This window comes from Pseudopipra pipra, chromosome W (assembly GCF_036250125.1).
Source record: "Pseudopipra pipra isolate bDixPip1 chromosome W, bDixPip1.hap1, whole genome shotgun sequence".
NCBI classification, from domain to species: domain Eukaryota; kingdom Metazoa; phylum Chordata; class Aves; order Passeriformes; family Pipridae; genus Pseudopipra; species Pseudopipra pipra.
Genome location: NC_087580.1, coordinates 27,389,300 through 27,412,013, shown reverse-complemented (window position 1 = coordinate 27,412,013; position 22,714 = coordinate 27,389,300). Strand labels below are relative to the sequence as shown.

Here is a 22,714-nt window from a genome sequence, read left to right as displayed (position 1 = left end):
TGAAAATGAAGGTAAGGTGCTAGACAATAGATGAGGTTAACTAAAAACAGGTCAGTTAATACTGTTAGAAAAATTAGTGTGGCCATTTGTAAAAGTAAAACATGATAAAACTATTGGGGCTTAGACTCACTCTATTAGCATTTAAGGACTAGAGTAGCAGGACCAAATTTATTTACCACAATAGAGCAAGTCACATCTCAATGTGAACTTTTTCTGAAATACTGGAACAAAAAATACACCAAAGGGCAATAAGTAAAGGGCATTTCCCAGGTGAAATTTGGCAAATTAATTTCTCTGAGCTCCCAAGAAAAGGGGGGGAGTCCTGTTATCTCTTAGTTTTGACTGACACATTTTCTGGATGGCCTGAAGCTTTCCCATGTAGAAAAAAATGAATCAAAAGGAGTGGTTAAAGTCTTGTTGAATGAGATTATACCATGGTTTGGAATGCCTAAGAGCATCTCTTCAGATAGAGGTTCACACTTTTGTACATGAATTGTACAAGCAATAAGTAAAGCACTAAAAATCAATTGGCAACTGCATATGCCCTACAGACTCCAAGCAAATGGGCAAGTAGAAAAGATGAATCTAAAATATGTCAAGAAACAAATTTTCATTGGTATCAAGCTTTACCTATTGCTTTAATCAGGCTAAGGGTCAAGCCAAGATCAAAAGAGAAACTGAGTCCATTTGAAATTCTATTGGGCAGACCCTACATGATGCAAACTGTGAATAGTGAAGCTGTAGATCAAATCAGTAATCAATATGTGTGTGATCATGTTATGGCTGTAGGAAAACAATTGCAGAAAAATGCTACAGTGGTGTTAGAACACCAACCCAAGCAGCCTGATTGTAAGTTACATCCATTCAACCCTGGTGATCAGGTATATGTTAAGAATCTTTCAGGAGATCCACCACGAGAGAAGTGGGATGGACCCCAGCAGGTGCTGATGACCACCTTCACAGTGATCTGGGTGAAAGAGAAACCCACGTGGATCCACTGCTCTCGAGTCAAGAGGGTTCCAGAGGAAGCATGGACCTCGGGAGAGGAATCATCTACTATCAAGCCTCCTCAATGCTGATCTTTGGACTGATAAGTACATTGGTGTTTGATGAAATTCTTGCCCAAGAATCATTATGGTCTCAAGCCTACAACGAGAGTTCTGGTCTACAATTTTATATAGACCCAGAACTTCCAGTTCACCCAGGCAAGCTGAACCAATACAATCCATCTGTTATAGTCCTCCAAGGAACAAGGGTACTGAATAATTGGTAAAATCCTGGTACCCCATACGATGCAAGTGTTTTAATAGGCACAGATCAGATGGTCACCCAGAACTGATGTTACTGTGAAATGTAATTAGTGGCTGATCAGTGTTGGCACACCTTCACTCTAGATGAATCAGTTTCTGTGATGTGTCAGTGGACATTCAGGGAAGGAAATATAACCAGGAGATTTCCAACCAGCAAATCTCCTACCACCCCATTGACTAAGACCACCACCAGTTCTACAACTCCTTCTTTAGCCTGTGAGAGTGTCCACAATTTAACTGATGCTGGACCTTACATGATTAGACACTCAAATGAGCAGAAGCTGTTGTTAGATCCCACATATTCACTGAAGAGGGTTCGAATAAACCTTCAAGTAAACATATCAAACATACAAAAAGATTGTCAGCCCTGTATTCAACAAAGCCTTAAAGGCTGGCATGCATAGATGATGGCCAGATCCCCTCGTACCAGAATTCAAAGAGATGTAACCGGGTGGTTTGGCACAGGATTAAGTGTATTAAACACCATAGATCAAGAAGTATTAGTGAATAAACTAAGTGCTGTCACATCTGATCTAGGAAAATTCAAAGTCCCTTTAAGATCATCTTTGCTCACTTTGGCAGAAACACAATCATTGGCAGTTAAATTGTTAACATTAGAAGCTAACCACACTGCAAAAGATTTCACCAAAATTATTGACTATGCTGGTGTCATCCATAAAAGGTTTGCACTTGCAATACAATGTCTCCAAACTCAACAGTGGGTACAATCTGTAGCTGCAAGAATATTAAGGGAAGGAACCTCAGGAATATTACCACAAGAAGTAAGAGAAATAATAGCTAGAAACAGTTCTACTACACAATTTGAGAAAAATTACCAGGCATGGTGGCAGTTAGGGAACTTCACTTACAACCCTCAACATGAACAAATTGAAGCTTATGTGCTCACTATCAGTGCAGCTAAAGAAAAGACCATCTTTCCTATCCTGACATTAGGAGCCATACACCAAAATGTAATTGTCAGACCCATAGACCATAATGTTTGAGCAAGTTATAATCACACCAAGAAAAAGTGACAGTCAGTCAGTCCTGAGGCATGTATTCCTAAAGGACAGTTAGGATATATCTGTGAAAATGCTGTCATAAGAAATGAAGATTTATGCTTAGATGCTGAAGATAGTGTGTGTACCTTTGAAATGCTTCCCCATGCTAAAACCCAATCACAAGTCTATTATGTAGGAAATGGATGTGCATGTGTTAGAACCTTTTGTGTTAATTTTACCATAGATACTTGTCATGAAGTAGTCAGTGGTACTAATTTTTTGTTTTACTAAAATAATAGGCTGTGACTTTGATTATATCATTCTAGTGACTACTAGACAACTGATTGAAGCTGATTATACAATGTATCATGATGTGCTGAAATTGCAGACAGGAATGAACATTAATCTTTTAAAGCAATGCTTAAACATCCTGATATAGAAAAACTGGTCCAGGAAGTAAACAGAACGACTAAAAGAATGCTCTGGCAAGTAGAACATGACACTGAGAGCATAAAAACCATTTTAACCAAAGTAGAAAAAGTGGGAGAGCACCACTGGTGGGACATCTTTACAGGATACTCCCCTACAGCATCACAAGTGTTTCACTATTTAATGCATCCAATATTGGTTTTAGGAGTTGGCATGATTCTACAATTGGTCTTAAATGTCTAGCTATGGTACAAATTAAATACCATGATCAAAAGGATGCAGATAATGTGGGCAGTGATGCATATCTATCAAAACCCATTGGAACTTGACGAAGGAATTCGTAAGTTATGAGTAAAAGGGGGGAATGAAACAGGAGGCCAGGCCCAAAAGAGTTAACTAAGAATTTTGGGCCTGCTAACAAGTTACCAACATCCAAACCGATCCGTGCTCATTCTGTTCTATTTACTGGACCAAAGCTTAAGAGAATAGTACAAGAACATGTAATAGGCCTAGAAGCAATAAATTAGAAATACAGCAGGATCAGGTAGACATTTGAATAGGAGAAATAGGCCTGGAGCCAGGGTTTTTTCCAAGCTTCAGTGAGCGGGTCAAGAACAATGGAAAAGTAGAAGGGTCAAGCTGAGGAAGATGAGTTTAAGCCCCCAGACCCACCAAAATTGAGGGCCAAGAGAAGCACCGCCCCAAGCCCCGCCTGAGCTCCACCTATACTCCACCTATTATTAATGTGCATAGATAGATGTTGTAATTCATTGAATATGCATTTAATCACATCTGAAGATTGTATAAAAATGTTGATTTTATGTGAAGCCTTCGCGCAAGTTTGTCCAGCGCGAGCTGGCTTGCTCCCAGCATCGAATAAACAAATACCTTGCTGCTTAAAGATAAAAAAAGTCTCTGAGCAGTTTCTTGGACTGATTTTTCAGATTCATGACATCATACCATTTCTGTGACATCACACTTCCCATGTGACATCACAGCTCCCCTGTGACATCACATCTTTGTTGTGACATGAAGAATTCTCTATGACATCACATCCATCATATGACATCACATCTTATCATCCCTGTGAAATCACATCCTCCCCGTGACATCACAGCTCTCCTGCGACATCACAGCTCCCCTGTGACATCACATCTTTCCTGTGTCATCACATCTCCCTCATGATGTCACAGTCATCATATGACATCACAGTTCTCCTGTGATATCATATAATCCCTGTGACGTCACATCCTGCCCTGTGACATCACAGCTCTCATGTGACATCACATCTCCCCATGACATCACATCTTCCCCGTGACATCACAGCTCCCCTCTGACATCACACCTCCACTGTGACATCACATCTCATCTATGACGTCACAACCATCGTGACATCACACCTCTTCTGTGAAATCATAACATCTCTGTGATGTCACATCCTCTCCTGTGACATCACAACTCCCCTATGACATCACAACCATCATAAGAATCACACCTCTCCTTTGATATCGTATCATCCCTGTGACATCACATCCTCCCCCTGACATCACATGCTCCCTGTGACATCACATCCTTCCTGTGACATCATATCCTCCCTATGATGTCCTAGCCATCATATGACATCACATCCTTTCTGTGACGTCACATCTCTATGACTTCACATCCATCATATGACATCACACCTCTCCTGTGATATCACATCCTCCCCTGTGACATCACATCGTCCCTGTGACATCACACCTCCCCATGATATCACAGCTCCCCTGTGACATCACATCCAGTCACATCCAGATCCATCCCAAGGTTGGGGGTGTGTGTGAGACAGGCAGAAGCACAAATGCCTGCACAGCCCAGAGCAGTCAGTGTGGGGCTGTGCTTGCTGCTGCAGAGACCCCCAGGGAACAAACACAGGCACTAGTTTCGGGGAGGTGTCCCTAAGGAGGACACTTGCCTTGTTATTGCTTATTATTTGTAATATCTTACAGATCTATCACACAACACCTAAGGATGGATTCTATAGAATATGTGCCATAGATATTTGGGTTGGGTCTGGCTAAGCTGCAGTTCAGTTCCCCACAGCAGCCCTCCCAGGGCTGGGCTTGGCATTGGCAGCTGGAAGGGGGTTGAGAACACCCCAGTGTTTTGGCCACTGCTGAGCACAGCACCAACACTGGGACATTCCTTCCTTAGCTGAGGGCAAGAGCCTGGCAGGGGACCCAAGTAGGCCAGCTGAGCCCAACTGACCCAAGGGACATTGCAGACCATGGGAGGTCAGCTCAGCTCTAAAAGCTGAGGCAGGGAGCAGGAGGGGGGCATTCATTGTCTGATGGCTGCCTGCTGAGGAACCGTCCCGCGGACCCAAGCCCTGCTCCTCGGGAGTGGCCGACCATGGCTGCTCATGGGAAGCAGAGAACAAACCCTGCTGTCTTTGGCTTCTGTGTGCACAAGCTTTGTTCTGCTTTTTGCTTTGAATAAACTGCCTTATCCCAACCCACTATTATGTTTTTCCCACCTTACTCTCTCCCATGTCCTGTTGGGAAGGGGAGTGATAGAGCGGCTGGGAGGGCACCTGGTGTCCAGCCAAAGTCAACCCACCACACACCTGAACACTTCCAGAGACTGCACCACCTCCCTGGGCTACTTGATCCAATGCCTCAACACTCTCTCAGTGGAAAAAGGGTTCTTTAATATCTAATATGAACATTGCCCAACGCAATTTAAGGCCGTTTCCTCTCTTCCTGTCACTAAAGGCTTTGCAGAAGAGACCCACACCCACTAAAACCTCCTTTCAGGTCATTGCAGAGAGCAATGAGGTCCCCCCTGAGCCTCCCCTTCTCCACACTCAACAAGCCCAGTTCCCTCAGCCGTCCCTCAGCAGACATGTTTTCCAGAGCCTTCCCCAGCTCCGTTCCCTTCTCTGGACACGCTCCAGCCCCTCAAGGGCCTTTTGGCACTGAGGGGCCAGAACTGGACACAACACTCCAGGTGGGGCCTCCCCAGTGCCCAGCACAGAGGGGCAATCAGTTCTCTGCTCCTGCTGGCCACACTCTTCTCCACAAAGACCACGATGCCCTTGGCCTTCTTGCCCCCCTGGGCACACTCTGCCTCATATCCAACTTGGGTTGTTGGGACCCAAGTGCAGGCCCTGACACTTGGCCTTATTGATCCAGCCTGTCCAGATCCCTCTGCAGAGCCTTCCTGCCCTCCAGCACATCCACACTCACACCCAGATCAGTCAGTCTCCCAAACAGTACAAATACTGACCACCAGCAGTCCTGGGTGTCAGTTCTGCTGCCCCCTCCTTCCTTCACTCAGAATGGAAAACTCCATCATTTTGGGGTCTCTGTGCCCATCGTCTCCAACCACCACATCCCCCACCAGTCACAGAATCATGGAATGGTTTGGGTTGGAAGGAACCTTAAAGAGCATCTCAGTCCAACCCCCTGCCATGGGCAGGGACACCTTCCACTAGACTCAGAGCTCAGAGCCCCATCCAACCTGGCCATGAACACTTCCAGGGATGGGGCAGCCAGAACTTCTCTGAGCAACCTGTGCCAGGATCTCACTACCATCACAGTCCAGAAATTCTTCCTAATATCCCATCTAACCCTTCCCTTTCTCAGTGTGAAGCTATTCCCCTTGTCCTGTCACTCCAGGCTCTCTTCCGAAGTCTCTCTCCGTCTTTCTTGTTGGCTCCCTTCAGGCACTGGAAGGCCACAATTAGGTCACCCCAAAGCCTTCTCTTCTCCAGGTTGAACAATCCCAATTCTCTCAGCCTTTCCTCACAGCAGAGCTGCTCCATCCCTCTGATCCTATTGCTGATCCCCTCTGGACTTGCTCCAACAGGTCCATGTCCTTCCTGTGCTGGAGCCCAGAGCTGGAGGCAGCTCTGCAGGGGTGACAACATTACAGCCATGTGTGTTCCATCAAGGACACTGTGGAACCTCCTGGAGTAAAGGGGCCATTGTGACACTGTAGGGCCTTCTGGAGCCAAAGGAACCCTGGGACACTGTGGAATCTCATGGAATCAAGGGAGCATTGTGACAATGTGAAAACTCATGGAATTAAGAGGCCATTGTGATACTGCAAGGCCTCATGGAACCCAAGTAACCCTGGGAGACTGTGGAAACTCATGGAATCAAGGGGCCATTGTGATGCTCCAGGGCCTCATGAAATCAAAGGAATCCTGGGACACTGTGGAACCTCAAGGAACCAAGGATTCATTGTGCCATGAAGGGCCTCATGGAACCAAGGGAGCCCTGAGACATTTCAGGACCTCATAGAATCAAGAGGCCACTGTGACACTGCAGAGCATCATAGAGACAAAGGGACCCCAGGACACTGTGGACCTCAAGAAATCAAGAGCCCATATTGGCACTGTGGAACCTCACGGAATCAAGGGGCCATTGTGACACTGTGGAACCTCATGGAACCAACGGGCCATTTTGACACTGCAGGGCTCATGGAACCAAAGGATTCCTGCGACACTGTGGAATCTCATGGAACCAAGGGGCCACTGTGATATGTGGGGCCTCCTAGAACCAAAGGATTCCTGAGACATTTTGAAAACCCATGGAATCAAGGGTCCATTATCACCCTACAGAGCCTTATGAAGCCAAATGGACCCTGTGACTCTGTGGAACCTCATGGAATCTAGTGACCATTCCCACACTGTAAAACCTCATGGATACTCTCAGGTTCCCATTTTTAAGAGACACCTCTGCCCAAATTCAGGTGCAAAGGAGACCATGTGCCAAAGTCAGCAGTCCAGCTTTGATTTAACAGTAAAGAGGAGGGAGAGAGAGAGAAAGAAATGGAAAGAGAGAGAAGAAGGGGGTGGTGGGAAGCCAGTGAGAGAGAGACAGAGATGAAGTAAATGTATCACACCATGGAGATCCCTGAGGCTCCCACTGGTCCTTCTTCACCCTGCTCTGCTCGGTGGAGGGTCCCCAAGTTGTGCTTCTGGGCTATCACTTTTATCCAGCCCAAGCCCCGGGTATTCAGGGGGGTAGATGCTGTTCCCACAGCTTGGGCTGGCACGTCTACAAGGACTTGCTTCCTTTCCCACACCTTGCCACGGTGGGAGTTTTGCCCGCTGTGCTTCCAGTCTGCAGGTGGGAATCTTTGTCTGGATGGGTTCCCCAGACCTGCCTTACCAGCCCTGGCTTCCTGTTGGGGCTGTCTGCTCTTTCCCCCACTCTGCACAGGGCAATTCTGTCCTGGGGGCTACTTCCAAAACTTCACCTGTGTTTAGGCCTTGGAACTAAAGGCCTTCCTGTTTGCCACCAGTCCTTATGTGTTGTGGTGCCTTATGGGATTTTCCTGCTTTGACAGTGTTTTGAGACAGTTCATTGTGCCCTTCAACTCCTTCCATGAGCATACACACCCCCCACTCTCACGAGTGTCTGGCCCTCCAAAGCCCTGATGATTTGTAGCTCCCACTCCAGTGGTTGGCACTTGGACCTCCCTCCGTACCCAGAGCTCAGAGCTCCCTTGTCCCAGAAAGTTTAAAGAGATTGTGCTGCATTGTGCCAAGACAACCCTTGGAAAAAAGTGTCCCTCTGTGTTTCCTGGAATCAGAGCACTCTATTGTCATCTTCCAAAACCCTGGAGAGGTCCCAGAGATCTCCCAGGAAGGAATTTGGGGCCTCAAGCACATGACCCGTATATAGAGGCTGAGGACTCAGGGGTCAGTGGTGCAAAGATTGAGGACAGTAGAGCAGTAGCCTGAGAGGTCTGGAAGGGGGGTGTCAGAGCTGGTGGAGCTTTTCTTCCTGCCAGAAAACAGCCTAAGAATGAACTAGTGCCACCAAGGGCAGCTGGGGCGGCCTAGACTGGTGACAAGAAGTCAGAACTTTCCCTCCAAGGTCAGTGTTGTGGTGCAATATGTCACAAAGAAGGAGTCTGAATGAGCCCCAGGCTTTGTGTGTGCAGGAAGAGCCAGGGAGGACACAGAGATGTCAGTGCAGGAAGGTGCCAGCCAGGTGGGGCAGCCGGGGGGATGACGACAGCCTGCAGGGAAAGGGGCAGGGCATGGACACTGTAGGACAGCCTGGGCTGGAGAGGAGACAGGGATGGGGAGAAGCTGAAAGGCCCTGACACAGCCACCTTCTGCAGGCCTTTGGCCATGGCTGCTGTCTGTGCCCCTGATGCCAGGAGGAGGGGAGTGGCCCTTGCAGCCCTGGGGCCTCATGGCCTCCTTGTCCCTGCTCAGCAGCCTGGCAGGTGCCACCCCATGGTCCTGCCCTTGGCATTGCACATCCCACATCCCAGTGCCCCAGGAAGAGCCCTGAGGAATGAGGCAGGGACAGGATCTGCCTTCCCAGGAGCTGGGGGTCAGGGCTTGGCCCTTTGGATTAAGGAAACAAGTCAAGGTTTCCTCAGCATCAGAGACACCTTTCCCTTGCTTGTCCATCCTTGTCATCACTGTCTGCAGTTTTCTGCTCTAACTGGAATCTGGGGACACCTTCTCAGTTGTGTCCCTCAGTGAGACTCATTAGCACTACAAGAAACTTTCCTGTTTCAATCTCACTTTGACTTCTTGAGAAGTTGTTTGAACTTCCTCTCAGGGACTGAGTCTCATGTAAACAACATCAAACCCCCTGAGGGTCATGAAATGCCTGGGGCTGTTTCTGTGCTGCTGAGCTGGACCAGGCTCCTGGCACACAGGGAGCTCCTGGCAACCAGAAGAGCTTCAAAGAGACAGCTCTGCTGGTGAGCAGCTCCTCTGCACAGTCCAGCAGGGCTGAGGGCACTGCCAGGGCAGCTCAGGGACACCAGCAGGGCACAGACAGAGCTTCAAGGGGCTCAGCACTGGCAGGAGGGCTGAGATCTCCCTGCAGGAGGAATCTTGGCAGGGCTGCACATGGTGAGTCTGTGGCTGCAGGGCAGTGCAGGGGCAGCTCCTGGAGGCACTTCCTAAAGCTGGCCCAGCCCCAGCTGATGGGATGGGTGAGCAGGGGGCTGTTTTGGGGAACTTTGGAAGAGCTGTGAAGCCGGGGGTGCAGCCAGGGGTGCCCAGGGCTGTGGGGCAGAGCAGGGTCCTGCAGCCCAGGGCACTGTGCTGGGCAGGGACTCTGCTGCCTGCCAGGGGCAGCTCTCAGCCGGCCTGGGGAGCTGCTGCCAGGGCTGGGGCAGAAGAGCTGAGGGCAAGGACAGTGACTTGGATGGCTGAGTCCTTGGCAGCACATGGCCAGAGCTCCTGCTCCTCACAGCACCCTCAGAGAGCACAAAGTAGAGAAAAAAAATGCCTTGACTTGGAGGGGATTTCCCTGAACACTGCACTGGCTTTGCTGAGAGGGGGCTGTCTTAATTGTTCCCTGTGCTTTCCTTTTCTGAACAGACCCTGTCCTAAGAAAAAGCAAATGTCCAACAGCAGCTTCATGCCCCAGTTCCTCCTCCTGGCATTCGCAGACAGGCGGGAGCTGCAGCTCCTGCACTTCTGCCTCTTCCTGGCCATCTCCCTGGCTGCCCTCCTGGCCAACGGCCTCATCCTCAGCGCCGTAGCCTGTGACCACCACCTGCACACCCCCAGGTACTTCTTCCTGCTCAACCTCTCCCTCACAGACCTGGGCTACATCTGCACAACTGTCCCCAAAGCAATGCACAATTCCCTCTGGGACACAAGGACCATCTCCTATGCAGGATGCGTTGCACAGGTCTTTCTGCTTGTCATCTTTCTTGGAGCAGAGGTTTTCCTCCTGACCGTCATGTGCTACGACCGCTACGTTGCCATCTGCAAACCCCTGCACTACGGGACCCTCCTGGGCAGCAGAGCTTGTGCCCACATGGCAGCAGCTGCCTGGGCTGCTGCATTTCTGAATGCTCTGCTGCACACAGCCAATACATTTTCTCTGCCCCTCTGCCAGGGCAATGCCCTGGGCCAGTTCTTCTGTGAAATCCCACACATCCTCAAGCTCTCCTGCTCACACTCAGGCTACCTCAGGGAAATTGGGCTCATTGTGGTTAGTTGCTGTTTATCACTTGGTTGTTTTGTTTTCATTGTTTTCTCCTATGTGCAGATCTTCAGGGCTGTGCTGAGGATCCCCTCTCAGCAGGGACGGCACAAAGCCTTTTCCACCTGCCTCCCTCACCTGGCTGTGGTCTCCCTGTTTATCAGCACTGCCACATTTGCCCACCTGAAGCCCCCCTCCATCTCCTTCCCATCCCTGGATCTGGTGGTTTCAGTTCTGTACTCAGTGGTGCCTCCAGCACTGAACCCCCTCATCTACAGCCTGAGGAACCAGGAGCTCAAGGATGCCCTGAGGAAATTGATAACTGGGTGTTTTTCACACGCAATCAACTCTCCTTCTTCTGCATGTTATGTACCTCATTAAAGGCCAATCCTGTTATGGACTTCAGTAAAGGCCCACCACATCATCTCTATTTTTTGCTCCTGGTAGGGGTGTTTATTTGGTGAGAATTTGTTCAGACCAGAAAATCTTTATATATATGAATATATATCTATATAAACAGATATATAACTTTCAATTCGGTGTTTGCCTTTCTAGCCTGGCCCACAGGCTGTACAAATTGGGAATTGTACTCACTGTGTGCTTATACCAAATAAAGAACTCTGCATTGGCTTGTTTCCATGACATCTTTCCTCTCTGACTTCTCTGCAGCTGCAGGGTCGGAGCCTCTGTGCAGAGCTGGGCCAGAAAAGAGTCCCAGCAGAGCAGCAGTGCCAGGGAGCAGCAGCCCTTCTCCTGCCTGGCCTCCCCTCCCTTCCCTTCCACACTGTCCTGCAGAGCCCTGTGTTGTTGGAGGCCTCAGTGCTCTGGCAGTGGGTCCCAGTCCTGCTGCAGGACTGTCCAGGGACTGCAGGCAGGGACAGCCACGGGCACTGCTGGCACAGAGCTGACCTCTGCAGCAGCACTGCCATCCTGCAGGGGCATCTCCTCAGGCCAGGGCCTGAAAGCTTCCATCTGCTTTCCACTTTGCTCTCCAGGATGTGCCCAACACAACGCCCTGCAGAGGAAAACAGCAGTGACCAGCACAAGGGTGGGAGTGCTCAGGGTGGGGGCACCCAGCAGTGCCCTGGCACAGCCAGCGCCGCTCCCAGCACTGGCCTCTCACCCCAGGCCATTGGGCTTGTTCTTCCCTCCAAGGAGGGACAGCAAATGACCAGCTCAGGAGTCCATGTTTGCCCTGCATGCACAAGACATGCCCCTGTGTCACGGCTTGGGGCTGGGGGGTGGAAGGCTTAGACAAAGTTGATGGCAGAAGCCGTCTCGTTGAGCTACGAGGTGCACAAAGGACCCCCTTGCTTTGCAAATTCCTTCTCAGAGAGGAGCCTGGCTGTGGCTGGATCCAATCTCAGACTCAGATTTTGGTTTCAACTGAAGGAATTATAGAGGTGTGATTCAATCACATTGTCCTGCAGGTTTTAGAGATGGCAAATCAGAAATATATCTATAAAATGAATGATTTATTATGAAAAATGAATAGACAATTGATCAGACAAGTGAAGAGACAAAAGACCTTAAAGACAATTATTTACTGCACAGTATAAAAGCCAAAAACTCCTAGCAGTATAGTGTAAGATAGGACAGTGGAGTCTATCAAAGTCATTCTATTAAAGTAATTGGATCAAAGCCAGCAAAAAGAAACAATCCTGAAGCAGAGATTGAGGTAACTCATCACACGACGACAGGGGTAATTCTTTTTCTTCCACCCAACCCCTGGGCAGTGACCATGAAGAGCTGTCCCTACTTCATGGCAGAAGCTCCACACACGTCAAGGAAGTCTGTGGAAGAATCTGCCCCATGACAGTTGGATGGGGCTTTTATAGTTATCAAGGGTTTGACTGCCAGACATATTTGCAGGCCAGGGAGCAGCTTATCTGTCAAATCCTGCTTCAGAAAGCAGGATGTGTGTCTGAAGTTTCATGAAGCATTTTGGATTTAGCATAATTCAACATTAAAAACAGCACCTTGACACCAGCAGTAACTCATCACAGAGAGTGTGCATTGTTTGCATTCTCTGACCATTCTTTAGGTATTGTCAGAGCAGAGCATCCTGCCAGAAACGGTCCCTTGATTCCATGAGGTTCCAAAAACTCTGAGAGCTCCTTTGGTTCCATGATGCCCTGCAGTGTCACAATGGCCCCTTGATTCCAGGATGTTCCAAAACATCCCAGGGTTCTATTGGCTCCAAGAGGCTCCCCCGTGTCCCACCGGCCCCTGGATTCCAGGAGGCCCTGCAGTGTCCCAATGGCCACTCGGTTCCAGGAGCCACAGCGTCTGCCGCCGGCGTCTGTGCCCGGAGCCGCCGCTCCCACGGGGCTGCCGCACTCACCGCCGGGGTTGCCGCTCGCGCAGCCGCCGCTCTGCCCCGGCTGCACCGGGACCCGGCACCGCCTCGGGCCTGCGCTGCCGCCTCAGCGGCCACAGGGACACAGGGATGGGGGACCTTTGCTCTGACACTGAGGGGGCCTGGCTTTGTTCTGCTGGGGTCTGGGCTTTAGGAAAATTGCTGTTCATTTTCATGCTCCACTGGAACACCTCCTGAATTCCAAAGGTTTCCTAATCCAGGGGGAGGGGTTTCTATGGCATCGGAGGTGCCGCCCCTTGGGACACATTGTCAATAAACCATCCAGCTGACTGGGATGGGTGTAAGAGCTGGGGAACACAGGATAAGGAGTCATCCCCTGAAAACCGTGGAATATTCCCTACCTGAATCCTAACGCAAAGAGAACAGTTTGGATACAATTCCCAAATAGTTTGGAAACTCCAGTCATTGCTGACACCAGGATGGAAATTCAGCAGATAACTAAAGCCAGTCCCCTTGGGAGCCCACAACCAGCGGGGCTGAGGGAGGCCCTGGCAGCTCCCCAGCACCTCCCTCTCAGTGGGACACCTCTGGCAGCCTCTCCCAGCTCGGGAACCCTCCAGTTTGTGACACTCCAAAGACCCTCGCTGATGCCCAGGACAATTCTGATCCCCCTCAACAAACACTCCTCCAGCTGTGACCCTTGTCTGTTGGGAAACACAAAGGCATTTGGGGGAGTGTTTCCCTGACGACAAGGAGAATTTGGGAGAGGGACCTTTCCACACCCAGCTCTTGATGTGTCCACACATCTCTGCCTGGGTGTGGGTGTGAATTGACTGTGGTGTGAAGGTTGTTATTGTGAATCTATAATTCAGTCACTGTTAAAGTTGTGGCAAATGCAATTGAATCACCTGATAACTGTTAAACTGGGCAATGATTAAATGCTACTAATGTCTTTTGCCCCCTTGTCTTTGGATCAAAATCCTTTGCTCTTGACCGTCTTCCATCCCAAGGCTCTGTGTAAATCATTTCCTTTCATCAAAAAATATATTTTTTGTGACTTCCACTTTAAAATCTTCCTCCTTAGCTAAACTACAAAATAACTCTAATTAGTTGTTGATATCTTGAAGACAATTAAAGAAAGAAAAATAATTTGTTTTTCAATGTTTTAATGGGTCCCACAGTGTGTTTGGAGTTGCATCAGCTGTCAGTCCAAGATGGGCCATGTCAGAACTGGTGAGATTGGGGGATGAGGAGAAATGTTGATCATCCAGGGTCAGTGTGGATCTCCTGAGGAGACACTCAGCATCAAGATCACTTGGAGAACACTTCTATCACCTCTTCTCTGAACTAAAAAATATCCATAATTGAATTAAAACAAAAAAAAGTACAAATTTGAAGACTTGTTTTGAAATTGCCTTGAAGACAATTAAAGGAAAACAAAGATATCCTGAGGGATTTCTGGAATTTAATGAGCCCCACGGTGTTTTTGCAGCCCAGCCCATGATCCTGAGGTGCTGAGAGAAGATTGAAGCAGCTGCTGAAGAAGTCAGAAGCCAAAGTCCAAGTGCCTTGAAGCATTGCTGGGCCCCACTGAGGGCAGGCACTGCCAAAGCCTCCCCAGGGACTCCTTGGAGCAGCTCCTTGGAGGCCAGGAGTGCAGGCAGACAAAGGCTCTGGGCAGGCCCCTGCAATGCTGAGCAAAGCCTGCCTTGGTTTTGTGGAGCACAAAGGCCAAGGCCTGAGCCCCAGGCCCTGGCCCAGCAGATCCTGTCCCTCCCGGCTGGCTCAGGGCTGTTTGGGGGGCACTGGGATGGGAGGGGGAGGAACAACAAAGGCCCAAAACTGGGCAACCCCTGCCAGGCTCCTGAGGGAGGGGCGAGGCAGAAACCAAGGGCAGAACCTACCAGGAAAGTTGATTGTGGTGGCCTGAGTGGCAGAGGCAGCTGCCAGAGGCAAGGGGACAAAGGCCTGGGTGCCTTTGGGCCTTGCAGCCCTGCCAGAGCCCTTGGCCATCTCTCCTGCAGGCTGTCCTGCCCTGGCCCTGCTGCTGCTCTGGCCTTGCAGGCTGCACACACCCCTCCTGCTTTCCCACCCCCTTTCCAGCAGCATTTCTAGACCCTCCCTGATGTCTCTGCACCAGCTCTGGCTGTTCCCTGGAACACAAAGCCATGGGCTGATCCTGACTCCCTCTGGGGCACCTCTTGCAGCACAAGGGTCACTGTTGAGTGACATTTCTTTTTCCTCACCTTCAGTCTGAACCATCACTGCTACTCTTTGTGGAGATTTTATTCTATTTTCAATATGGAAAAACCTCCATCCTGTCAGATCTCCTCTAGACCCTCTCCTGTTCTTCCTCATTCCTCCAGAATGGGGAACCTCACAGACAGACAGACCAGTCCAGATGTGGTGACCCCAGGGCTGAATCCAGGGGGGTGACAACTCCCTTGTCTGGGTGCCCACACTCCCCCCAAGGCAGCCCCATGTGCAGTTGGCCTTCAATCAAGGGGCCATTCTGATCTTTGTAACGTCACAGAATCAAGTGGCACCGTGACACTGCAGGGCCTCATGGAACCAAAGGAATGCAGGGACACTGTGGAATCTCATGGAACCAAGGGACCATTGTGACAAGGGCCCAATCCATGACTCTTTGGAACAAAAGGAACTCCGAGACATCTCAGAACCCCGTGGATCCAAGGGGCCATAGTGACACTGAAGAGTCTCATGGCACCCACTGTGCCTCCCCAGAACTCCATGGAATCAAGCAGAGCCGCTGCCTCCCCCCCACTGCCCCGCTTGGACACCTCTGGAGTCAGCGTGTTCTTGGGCAGCACAACTGATCTCAGACCAGAGAGTTTCCCACATTTTGCTTTGCCCCCTCTTTCCCCTGGTTTGTTTTTTGTTCTTTGTTCATTCAGAGGGAAAACAGGGAAGGGAGGCACGTGTTGATCCCTGTTTTTATCTGTTTACAAAAGGGAGTTGGGGCAGGAGCATAGAGAGGAGACAATTTCTCTCTCTGCTGTTGCTTTGAACTGTTCTGTTGGTTTTTGCTGCTATATTTCTGGTCAGTCAACTCTTATTTTTTCACTTATACTTCCTCGTATTTTGTCTCCCTGTAGTGATGGGGAATAAAAGAGGAGCGAGTTCATTTTATTGGAGTTCCCACCCCAATACGTGTCTTTAAACCAGGAAAGGTTGCTCAGGGGTTTCCTCCAATTTGCAATCATCCACAAAAGACTTGAAAATACATTTTGTCCCAATGTACAAAGAGATAATAAAGATGTTCTACAGTGGTGTTCAAGGGCTGGTTACTAAGTGATTTCACCAGGAAGTTGCTGCCAAGAGGACTTTGTACCATGGATTTTATTTGATACTTTTCATTCAGCCAACTTCCCACCCACCACATCTTCCACTTCTTCAGTCCAGCTCTCACCAGTCTGGCCATAAGGAGATGGCAGGAGACCACGTCAAAGGCCTTGATAAAGTCTGGGCACAAAACATCCTCTTCTTTTCCCTCCCACAGGGTTTCTGCAATCCCTGCCTTGTCCTTCCCATACCTGGCAATGGCTGGAAGAGGACTTGCCATATCCCCTTCCCTGCTGAGTCTGAGCAGTCTGGAAGTCTCCCAACCCTCCTTGCTACCCTGTTTGCAGACTGGTTCCATGTCTGCCTTTGCCAAGGCCCCGGGAAGCTCTGGGATGGCTCTGGCCTTTCCAAGGGTTTGGGAGAGGTCTCCCAGTGACACTGCCCAGCCTTCTCAATAGCCCTGAAACCAAAACCTTTTCCATAGCCCACACTTTCAGAGGAGTGCCCAGGACACAACACAGGTTGTCCTGGTGGTTCTGGAGAATGAGAAGGGATTTCTCCCAGGAGGCCAACCCCTCCAATTGGATTTGAGTGCAGCTGAAAGGTTTCCTCAGCATTTTCCCTGGTGCCTCCCTGCCCTGAAGGTTTCTGGCCATCAGGCTGGAGCTGAGGGGGTTGGGCAGGTGCCTGAGGAGGGGGTAGAACAAGGGCTGTGTCCAACTGTGCCAGGAAGGCTGTACTGGGCAAGGATGAGGAGGCTGCAGAAAACAGTGGCACAGGGGAGGGGAGAGGAGCAGCTGGAGAGACCTTGTGCTCTGAAGCACTCCCAGGATGTCCCTGTGAACAGGAGGGGAAGACTGGATCTAAAAATGAAACCTGGAAAGCAGAGAGCAGGAGTGTCATGGTGACACTGCAGGAGAGTTCCAGCCCTGGAGCAAGGTCACAGAAGAAGTGACCCAGTCCATGCCCTGCCCTCAGAAGATCCCACAGCATCCTGGAGATGCTGTAAGGGAGCCCAGCTCTGCTTCACAAGTTCCCAGGGCCTGTCCCTGCCTGTGCTCCAAGGGCTTCCAGCCCCCAGGACTGTGCTCAGAGAGCACTCAGGCCTTACAGTGAGAAAGGGGCTCAGGAGGACAGTGTGGAAGTGGCAAGAGAGCAGCTCTGCAAAGACCAAGCCCTGCTGCTCCCTGGCAGTGCTGCTGGGCTGGGATTATTGTCCCGTTCCCGTTTGTAAATACACCCTGTCCTGCAGTGTGCTGTCCTTTAGGAACAGCTAAGAAGAAGGGTCTTGGACAAAGAAGGCTCTGCAGGGTCCTTTATTTTGTTTAAATACTCAGCAAGCACAATTCATCATTTATACATCTCTGGGTCAAATTCAGTGGGTAGACATGAAAATAGAAGGCAGGTGCATAATAATATGTAATTGTACAGAAAATTATTGCAAAAACAACTGAATGACCTCCACGAAACCCCTGAGCAGAAAGGCTGGGCCATTAAGGAGTCCCATTCTGAATGCTACACACCAGAAAACAGGCACTGTATTGCTCCCGAAAAGCATCCAGTCATCATTTTTCTCATGGCGGCTTTGAGCTCCTGATTTCTGAGGCTGTAGATGAGGGGGTTCAGTGCTGGAAGCACCACCGAGTACAGAACTGATAGTGCCAGATCCAGGGATTGGGAGGAGATGGAGGGGGGCTTCAAGTAGGAAAACGTGACAGTGCTTAGGAACAGGGAGACCACGGCCAGGTGAGGGAGGCACGTGGAAAAGGCTTTGTTCTGTCCCTGCTGAGAGGGGATCCTCAGCACAGCCCTGAAGATCTGCACATAGGAGAAAACAATGAAAATGAAACTACAGAATCCTAAACAGACACTAACCACAATGAGCCCAATTTCCCTGAGATAGCCTGAGTGTGAGCAGGAGAGGTTGAGGATGTGTGGGATTTCACAGAAGAACTGGCCCAGGGCATTGCCCTGGCACAGGGGCAGGGAAAATGTATTGGCTGTGTGCAGCAGAGAATAGAGAAACCCAGCAGCCCAGGCAGCTGCTGCCATGTGGGCACAAGCTCTGCTGCCCAGGAGGGTCCCGTAGTGCAGGGGTTTGCAGATGGCAACGTAGCGGTCGTAGCACATGATGGTGAGGAGGAAATACTCTGCTGAGATGAAGAAGACAAAGAAAAAGGCCTGTGCAGCACATCCCATGTAGGAGATGGTTGTGGTGTTATGGAGGGAATTGTGCATGGCTTTGGGGACAGTGGTGCAGATGCAGCCCAGGTCTGTGAGGGAGAGGTTGAGCAGGAAGAAGCCCATGGGGGTGTGCAGGTGGTGGTCACAGGCTACGGCGCTGAGGATGAGGCCGTTGGCCAGGAGGGCAGCCAGGGAGATGGCCAGGAAGAGCCAGAAGTGCAGGAGCTGCAGCTCCCGCCTGTCTGCGACTGCCAGGAGGAGGAACTGGGGCATGGAGCTGCTGTTGGACATTTGCTGCTTCCCAGCACAGGGACACTGTTCAGAAACATCAAAGGACAGGGAGAAGTTTAGACAGACTCCTCTAAGCAAAGCCACTTCATTTCTCAGAAATCCCCCAAACTGAAAGGCTTTTCCTTTCCCTTGTTTGTACTCTCTGAGGGTGCTGTGAAGAACAGGAGTTCTGCTCATGTGCTGCTAAGGGCTCAGTTTTCCTCTGCTCCAGTGGGGACATTGAGCTAGTCTGTGACAGCATCAAACACTCCCAAGGGATGTCAGGCATCATCCACCCTGAATGGAAAAGTTCAGTCTCCTCTCTCAAGACATGGAACAGTGTGTGCTTCAGGGGAAAGGCTTAGCATGTCCTTAAAATAATGTTGTCTGTGTTTATTATTTTCTATGGTTGCATCTCGTAGGTGTTGTTGTTTGGAGTACAAATCCTCATTTTTATAATGCAAATGTTACGAGACTTTAAACAAGAGAGGACAAACAGCTCAGCTCTCTGTAGCTCAGTGCAGAGCCAGGAGAGCTGCAGTGTCCCTCTGTCTGTTCCCATCTGCCCTGTGCTTTGCCTTTTGCTGCCTGAACATAACTTCACATGCAAAATAATTTTTAATAAACCCAATACCTACACTCTGATGAGTGCAGGGCAGCACTGTTTAAAAGGGCAGCTTTTCTGTTCCAGCCCAGCAATGCAGCATTGCCCAGGGGAATCTCTGGCTATGCAGGCTCTGATGGCAACGTCAGAGCAACCCTAAGGAAACTGGAAAAGGTACCCAGAGCTACATGTAAGGCACAGGTGTGGTGATTTCTGATGCTGCCTAGTCTATTCTCCTCTAAGAGAAATAGATTTGGAGTTTCAATGCCTCCCCTGAACTGTGATATTAATTTTTATGAAAACACATATTTGAAAATGGAAAGAACAGGACCCTTCACTTTGAGGTATCCCATGACTTGCTGTGCTTTCTTAAAACTCCCCTGAGAAATGTTCTGTAATGACCTGGAGCTGTGAGCAGCCCTCACAACCTGCAGCCTACTCTAAACAGGTGAAGAGCCCTTCCCTGCCCTCCCAGGAGTTGCTCCTTGCCCACAGCCCTTCTGCCCCAGCCCTGGGAGCAGCTCCCCGGGCTGGCTGAGAGCTGCCCCTGGCAGGCAGCAGAGTCCCTGCCCAGCACAGCGCCCTGGGCTGCAGGACCCTGCTCTGCCCCACAGCCCTGGGCACCCCTGGCTGCACCCCCGGCTTCACAGCTCTTCCAAAGTGCCCCAAAACAGCCCCTGCTCACCCATCCCATCAGCTGGGGCTGGGCCAGCTTCAGGAGATGCCTCCAGGAGCTGCTCCTGCACTGCCCTGCAGCCACAGACTCACCATGTGCAGCCCTGCCAAGATTCCTCCTGCAGGGAGCTCTCAGCCCTCCTGCCAGTGCTGAGCCCCTTGAAGCTGTGTCTGTGCCCTGCTGGTGTCCCTGAGCTGCCCTGGCAGTGCCCTCAGCCCTGCTGGGCTGTGCAGAGGAGCTGCTCACCAGCAGAGCTGTCTCTTTGAAGCTCTTCTTGCTTGCCAGGAGCTCCCTGTGTGCCAGGAGCCCAGCCCAGCTCAGCAGCACAGCAACAGCCCCAGGCATTTCATGACCCTCAGGGAGTTTGTCGTTGTTTACATGAGACTCAGTCCCTGAGAGTAACGTCAAACAACTTTTCAAGAAGTCAAAGTGAGATTAAAACACTGAAGTTTCTTGTAGTGCTAATGAGTCTCACTGAGGGACAGAGCTGAGAACATGTCCCCAGGTTCCATTTAGAGCAGAAAACTGCAGACAGTGATGACAAGGATGGACAAGCAAGGGAAAGGTGGTTCTGATGCTTTTTCCTTAATCTAAAGGGCCAAGCCCTGAGCTTCCTTTATAGGCAGATTGTCTCCCTGCCTCATTCCTCAGGGCTCTTCCTGGGGCACTGGGATGTGGGATGTGCAATGCCAAGGGCAGGACCATGGGGTGGCACCTGCCAGGCTGCTGAGCAGGGACAAGGAGGCCATGAGGCCCCAGGGCTGCAAGGGCCACTCCCCTCCTCCTGGCATCAGGGGCACAGACAGCAGCCATGGCCAAAGGCCTGCAGAAGGTGGCTGTGTCAGGGCCTTTCAGCTTCTCCCCATCCCTGTCTCCTCTCCAGCCCAGGCTGTCCTACGGTGTCCATGCCCTGCCCCTTTCCCTGCAGGCTGTCGTCATCCCCCCGGCTGCCCCACCTGGCTGGCACCTTCCTGCACTGACATCTCTGCGTCCTCCCTGGCTCTTCCTGCACACACAAAGCCTTGGGCTCATCCAGACTCCTTCTTTCTGACATATTGCACCGCAACACTGACCTTGGAGGGAAATTTCTGACTTCTTGTCACCAGTCTAGGCCACCCCAGCTGCCCTTGGTGGCACTAGTTCTTTCTTAGGCTGTTTTCTGACAGGAAGAAAAGCTCCACCAGCTCTGACACCCCCCTTCCAGACCTCTCAGGCTACTCCTCTACTGTCCTCAATCTTCACACCACTGACCCCTGAGTCCTCAGCCTCTATATATGGGTCATATGCTTGAGGCCCCAAATTCCTTCCTGGGAGACCTCTGGGACCTCTCCAAGGTTTTGGAAGATGACAATAGAGTGTTCTTATCCCAGGAAACACAGAGGGACACTTTTTTCCAAGGGTTGTCTTGGCAGAATGAGGCACAATCTCTTTAAACTTTCTGGCACAAGGGAGCTCTGAGCTCTGGGTATGGAGGGAGGTCCAAGTGCCAACCACTGGAGTGGGAGCTACAAATCATCAGGGCTTGTGTTCTTTGGAGGGCCAGACACTGGTGAGACTGCTCTGTGTGTGTGCCCATGGAAGGACTTGAAGGGCACAATGAACTGTCTCAAAACACTGTCAAAGTAGGAAAATCCCAGAAGGCACCACAACACATAATCACTGGTGGCAAACAGGAAGGCCTTTAATTCCAAGGCCTAAAGGGAGGTGAAGCTTTGGAAGTAGCCCCCAGGACAGAATTGCACTGTGCAGACTGGGGGAAAGAGCAGACAGCCCCAACAGGAAGCCAGGGCTGGTAAGGCAGGTCTGGGGAACCCATCCAGACAAAGATTCCCACCTGCAGACTGGAAGCACACCGGGCAAAGCTCCCACTGTGGCAAACTGTGGGAAAGGAAGCAAGTCCTTGTAGACGTTGCAGCCCAAGCTGTGGGAACAGCATCTACCCCCCTGAATACCCGAGGCTTGGGCTGTATAAAAGTGATAGCCCAGAAGCACAACTTGGGGACCCTCCACCGAGCAGAGCAGGGTGAAGAAGGACCGGTGGGAGCCTCAGGGATCTCCATGGTGTGATACATTTACTTCATCTCTGTCTCTCTCTCACTGGCTTCCCACCACCCCCTTCTCTCTCTCTCTTTCTACTTCTTTCTGTCTCTCTCTCCCTCCTATTTACTGTTAAATCAAAGCTGGACTGCTGACTTTGGCACATGGTCTCCTTTGCACCTGAATTTGGGCAGAGGTGTCTTTTCATAATGGGAACCTGACAGTTCATAATGGGAACCATGAGGTTTTACAGTGTGGGAATGGCCACTAGATTCCATGAGGTTCCACAGAGTCACAGGGTCCATTTGGCTTCATAAGGGTCTGTAGTGTGATAATGGACCCTTGATTCCATGAGTTTGCAAAATGTCTCAGGACTCCTTTGGTTCTAGGAGGTCCCACATATGACAGTGGCCCCTTGGTTCCATGAGATTCCACAGTGTCCCAGGAATCCTTTGGTTCCATGAGGCCCTGCAGTGTCACAGTGGCCTCTGAGTCCCTGAGGTTCCTCAGTGTCACAATGGCCCCTCGATTCTATGAGGTCCCGATTTGTCTCAGGGCTCCCTTGGTTCCATGAGGCCCTTCATGGCACAATGAATCCTTGGTTCCATGAGGTTCCACAGTGTCC

At 50.4% G+C, this 22,714-nt stretch overlaps 2 protein-coding genes across 2 annotated transcripts in view; one reads left to right on the top strand and one right to left on the bottom strand.

The window, feature by feature from the left end:
• Positions 1–22,714, bottom strand: part of LOC135405499 (gastrula zinc finger protein XlCGF49.1-like) — a 62,029-nt gene that overhangs the window by 28,784 nt on the left and 10,531 nt on the right. The window lies entirely within an intron of this gene.
• On the top strand, positions 10,105–11,162 carry LOC135405420 (olfactory receptor 14A16-like). The gene has a single exon (XM_064640117.1). It carries the CDS (start codon positions 10,105–10,107, stop codon positions 11,074–11,076), a length of 972 nt encoding a protein of 323 aa, XP_064496187.1. The 3' UTR covers positions 11,077–11,162.

Coding starts and splice junctions, on each gene's coding strand:
- LOC135405420 (XM_064640117.1), top strand. CDS start 10,105: ATGTCCAACAGCAGCTTCATGCCCCAGTTCCTCCTCCTGGCATTCGCA.